The sequence below is a fragment of the Pyrus communis genome, chromosome 15 (assembly GCF_963583255.1).
Source record: "Pyrus communis chromosome 15, drPyrComm1.1, whole genome shotgun sequence".
NCBI classification, from domain to species: Eukaryota; Viridiplantae; Streptophyta; class Magnoliopsida; order Rosales; family Rosaceae; genus Pyrus; species Pyrus communis.
The window spans coordinates 15,806,999-15,812,917 of NC_084817.1; the positions used below are offsets into that span (position 1 = coordinate 15,806,999).

A 5,919-nucleotide genomic window follows, 5' to 3' on the forward strand; every position below is an offset into this window, starting at 1 on the left:
GCTCCACATGTTATGGCTTTTCATCACAGAAAATTAACTACAAGGAATCCAAATGTGCATGTTGGCCCTTGCTCCTCCCTTCATTTCGTTCTCCCTTCGGAACCATTCTTTCAAGTTTCAATATCGACCGAATGAATGATTATGGATAACTAACCTTTTGATACATGCAATTTTAGGTATTAATTAAAATCATAAACGACGACACGTATTAAGTAAACTCGTGTGTTTTATCAATTATGAATGTTTATGCTTGAATCTTAAAATATACATTTAATTTCATGTAGTGGTGGAGTTATAAGTTTTTTTCTCAGTTTGGCAAACAATTAGACTTGACAAATTATCACTCAATAGTTGACCCAATTAACCCATTAATTTCGAAAACACAACTACCCTCACTCCCAATGTTAGTGAAAAATTGGCAATTCTTGACAAAATGTCTGAGTCTGTAATAGCTTAGATTTGTTACATATTTTCAATTGTAATTGTTTAAGTCTAAGGATGTTTCTCACACTTCGATGCAAAGATGTTACGTAAATAAGATACTTATTCAGGTACGTTTGCACGCATGCATTCACTACATTCATCTGTTATCTCATGTTATTGTAGTTAGAATAGGACTCTTGACCATTGTGTGGTTTATCTCTTTTAAATGATTTATCCTTTCTATATTAATTATTAAAACACACTTTCAAAGAAACAATCTGATTGCATTGAGACTAATCTGATTGCATTGGAACTTATCGGTTTGCATTGGGACTTATCGGTTTGCATTGGGAGTTATCTGTTTGGATGTTGGTAGGAGTCATCTGATTACATGGATTGCATTCTTATCGATTTGAGTCGGTTAGTGCATGAAGCTTTTATAAGAGTTGTCAAACTCTTGGAAAAAAACAAGCCGCATATGCATGTTTTTCTTTGATTATAGATTGGCAGCAGCTTTGCGTTTTTGAAGATAAAAAAAATTAACTTTTAAGTGGCTGCCATATTGTGGTTTCTATAGCAATTGTTTTTAAAGAGAAAATATTATTTTCATGCTAGTTTCATTTGTTTTATTGAATGTCAATTATGAAAATGTGCCGTGTAATTTTCGTACTTGATTGTTTTCCAAACAAACACTTCATCATATAAACACTCCGCATGATCGAGTTAGTGTCTTGCAAAGTTCAAGGAAAAGGTGATTGACGATCGTGTTAGTATTGTGCCACTTAAACTCGAAGACTGATGAAAGATCGAGTAGCAAAGCACGAAGACAAAGCTGCCAACTAGTATGGTTGTCTAGTTGATGAGTTCTTGTAAGTCTTTATGTATTCTTTCTTTCTTAGTGCTTCCTGGCTTGGTAGCCCGAGGATTTTCCCAGTGGTGGGTTTTGCCTCGTTAAATCCTACATCATGTGCGTACTCTTTATATTTATTTTGACTATTTGTGTAGGGATTAGTTTACATAACTGATTAACTTAAACCTTAAATTGCTTTAGTTTTAAGTTGAAATTTAGTTACATTTCTAGGTTAGATTAGTACCCATCCTAGGACTTTCAATTGGCACCAGAGCAGGTCACTAAAAATTCCTAGTGAGATCCGTGGGTAGTCTAGGATGAATCGGGCTATGGGTTCAGTTTCTCATCCACCATATTTTGATGGAGACAACTATGCTGCATGGAAGGCAAAGATGAAATCATTTCTTTGGGCGCTTGACGACAGAGTGTGGCTTGCGGTTGAAGAAGGCTGGGAACCTCCAACAGTTAGTGAAACAAAAGGCGAAGGACAATCTTCTGTAACTATTTCAATGCTTAAGCCTAGAAGACAATGGAGTGAAGATGAACGCATCATTAGCACATTCAATCAAAGAGCATTGAATGCTTTATTCACTGCCGTTTCGCCTGAGCAATTTAACTACATTAGTAAATGCACAACGGCGAAAGAAGCTTGGGATATTCTTGAAGTTACTTATGAAGGTAACTCCACTGTCAAAGAATCCAAGCTTCAAAATCTCATCATGCAATTTGAAAATATCAAAATGCTAGATGATGAGAGTTTTTCTGACTTTTATGCTAAGCTTAGTGTAATTGTAAATGGTTGTCACAATCTTGGTGACAGCATTCCTGAACATAGAGTTGTTAAGAAAATTCTAAGATCTCTCCCTTCAAGGTTTCATGTGAAAATGACAGCTATAGAAGAATCGAAAGATTTAGCACTTACAAGTTGGAACAATTGATTGGATCATTACAAACATATGAGTCTGACTTTACCGAAGTTAAGAAAGGAAAAAATGTTGCCTTCAAAGTCAATAATGAAAAAGTGAATGAGGATTCATTTCAAAACCTGACTCAAGATGAATTTGCTCTTCTCACCAAACAAGCTAGGAAATTTTTGAAACTTAGAAGTTCCAGGGGACGTGAAAATCGAAACAACTTTGATTCAAACTCCAAAGTTCCTCGTTCTCGAGATGTCTCTCATGGAAATTCTTCTAAGTTTGTTAAACTTGGTGAAAAGAAAAGTTCAAATGACAGAGACAAGTGTTTTGAATGCCAAGGGTATGGACATCATGCTTATGAATGTGCCAATACTCTTAAAAAGCTGAACTATGAAAAGAACAAGGCGTTAACCTCCACTTGGAGTGACAATGATTCAGAGAAGGACACGGCATCTGAAGATGATGATGAAGTGGTTACGTTTGTTGGAATCTTGGATGGATATGAGATTGATGACTCGGTAGTTGAAGAACCTGATTCCGTAGAAGTCCTACAAAAGTATACTGCACTTTATGATATCACCATGAAAGTGAAGAAAGAAAATGATGAACTGAAAAATAAACTTGTGCAGCTTGAAAGCAAGAAGAATGAAGTAGAGATTGAGCATCAATCTCAAATGAAACATGCAGGGAAGCTACGAGAGTCAATGTTGGAAAAACTACATATGCTAGCATCAGACAACGAAATCCTTGAAAATGAATTAAGAGGCATGAAAAAGAAGGTTGAAGAGTTTAGTCAAGAAAAATTGACAAAATGTTAAGCTATGGAAAAAATTCAGGTGATAGAAGTGGTTTAGGTTTTGATTTTAATGTGACTGGAAGTTCTTCCTCTTCTATTACTAAATTTGTCAAAGCTTTACAAGAACCAAGCAGGAAAGAAAGTAGTGATGAACCCTTTGGAAATTCGTGTACCACTACAAATAAGCCAAATTCTATGAGTACTTTTGTTGATCCAAGAAATTTCATTAGGTCAAAAACCTATATTCCTACTTACCACTTCTGTGGAAAATAGGACATATCAGACCTAGATGTAACAAACTTCGAAAGGAAGATCGAACTAAGCATACCACCCATTGCATGTCTAGAAAATCAAATCTCAAAATGAGATTTGTTGCTCATCCGAAGCGAATGAATAGAATTTCAAAAATAATGCTCAATTTCATCACTCCAAACTTAAAACAAGTATGGAGAAGAAATGAGACTCAAGTTTGCTTATTGGATAAGATGTCATCATCATCTGATGAAGACAATCTTACATGTTTGGTGACTTTTACTGCCCTTTCAACTTTTCAGTCTGATACTTGGTATCTCGACAGTAGTTGCTCGAGGCATATGACTGGAGACAAAAGATGGTTCACAACCTTCACCGAGGATTGTAAAAATGGAGCAGTCACTTACGAAGATGGAAAAAGAGCAAGGATTGTTGGAAAAGGAGAAATCAAAACTCTAGGAATTCCATGCTTAAAAGATGTCATGTTAGTTGATGGACTTAAAGCTAACTTAATTGGCATCAGTCAAATTTGTGATGATGATGATGCTGAAGTATTGTTCAATAAGTTGAAATGTTGTGTGAAAGTTGCTAGTGGGATAGACATTTTTGAAGGAAAAAGGTCTAAAGACAATTGTTATTGTGTGAATGCAAATGAATCACATGTGCCAAATATATGTAACAAAGCAACTGATGATGTTTTGGATTTATGGCATAAAAGATTAGGCCATATGAATTGTAAGGATATGATCAAGCTTTCCAAGAAGGAATATGTGAGAGGTTTACCAATGTTGGCTGGAGAACTTGGAATTTGTGGAGAATGTCAAGTGGGAAAGCAAACAAAGAGTTCACACAAGTCAACAAACTAAATCTCAACCTCACGACCTTTGGAGCTGATGCACATGGACTTGGTTGGACCAGTACAGACCGAAAGTATTGGGGGAAAAAATATATTCTTGTCTTGGTGGATGATTTCTCACGTTTTACTTGGGTTGCATTCTTGCGTGAGAAATCTGATGCGTTCAAAGCATTTTGTGGCTTGTTGAATAGAATTCAAAATGATAGAGTTGCTTCAAATGATTGTGTGATAAAACTCAGAACCGATCACGGAACTGAATTTGAAAACACATCATTTTCTGAGTTTTGTGATGAAAAAGGAATTGCTCATAATTTTTCTGCTCCAATCACTCCTCAACAAAACGGAGTTGTTGAACGGAAAAATCGTGTGTTGCTTGACATGAGTCGTGTCATGTTGACTAACGCTCATTTGACAAGTCATTTTTGGGCTGAAGCAGTCAGCACCGCTTGTTATACTGCAAATAGAGTCTATCTTTGACCTGGTACAAAGTGCACACCATATGAGATTTGGAAAGGAAAGAAACCAAAGTAAAGCATTTGAGAGTGTTTGGAAGTATATGCTACATTTATAGAGATAGGGAAATGTTAGCAAAATTCGATTCACAAAGTGATATTGGAATTTTTCTTGGATACTCTCTCACTAGTAGAGCATATAGAGTGTTCAACAAGAGAACTAAAAATGTCATGGAGTCCATTAATGTTGTTGTGAATGACTCTTCCTTAAGTATTGAACAACCTGCTTCAGATGAAGAATTCCTTCAAAGTAAATTAATTGATGAGTCATCCACTACTCAGGTTGAAGTGCACCAAAATGTTGATTCAACAAAAGCTTTGAGAAAAGGACACAAGCAAGTGCAAAAAGATCACTCCAAGTCCGACATTATTGGCAATGTGGAAGATACCATACTAACAAGAAGCAAAACTACTGCTGTAGTAAACTTCACGTGCTACATATCAAAGATTGAGCCAAAAAATGCCAAGGAAGCTCTTTTAGATGATGATTGGATAATGGCCATGCAGGAGGAACTCAATCAATTTGTTAGAAATGATGTATGGTATCTTGTTTCCAGACCCAAAGAAACAAATGTTATAGGAACAAAATGGGTTTTTCGGAACAAAACCGATGAACATGGTATTATAACGAGAAATAAAGCTCGTCTAGTTGCTTAAGGATACACTCAGGTAGAAGGTTTGGATTTTGATGAGACATTTGCTCCCGTTGCGAGATTGGAGTCCATTAGGTTGTTACTTGCTTTTGCATGTCATCTACGTTTTAAATTATATCAAATGGATGTCAAGAGTGCTTTTTTTAAACGGAGTACTTCAAGAAGAAGTATACGTAGAGCAACCAAAGGGGTTTGTTGATCCAAAACATCCTGATCATGTGTATCGGTTGAAGAAAGCTTTGTACGGTTTGAAATAAGCTCCTAGAGCATGGTATGAAAAACTCTCAACCCATTTGTTAAAGAAAGGATATAATCGAGGAGCTGTTGACAAAACCTTGTTCGTTAAAAGAATAAACAAGGATGTGATGATAGCTCAAGTATATGTGGATGACATAGTAATTGGCTCAACATCTGACATACTTGTCAAAGAATTCACTGAAGTTATGCAGAGCGAATTCGAAATGTGCATGTGTGGGGAATTGAATTTTTTCTTAGGATTACAGGTCAAACAAGTTGAAAACGGTATTCTTGTCTTTCAGACAAAATATGCAAGTGAGCTGGTTAAGAAGTTTGGTTTGGATTCAGCAAAACCAGTCTCCAATCCCATGGCAACAACCACAAAACTTCACGAGGATCCAAATGGAAAAAGTGTTGATCAAA

At 36.1% G+C, this 5,919-nt stretch overlaps 1 protein-coding gene across 1 annotated transcript; it reads left to right on the top strand.

The window, feature by feature from the left end:
• Positions 1–1,602: 1,602 nt before the first annotated feature.
• LOC137717092 (COP1-interactive protein 1-like) lies at positions 1,603–3,008 on the top strand. The gene is made up of 2 exons (XM_068456403.1): positions 1,603–2,058; positions 2,145–3,008. The coding sequence occupies exons 1-2, from the start codon at positions 1,603–1,605 to the stop codon at positions 3,006–3,008; spliced, it is 1,320 nt and encodes a 439-aa protein (XP_068312504.1).
• Positions 3,009–5,919: the final 2,911 nt, after the last annotated feature.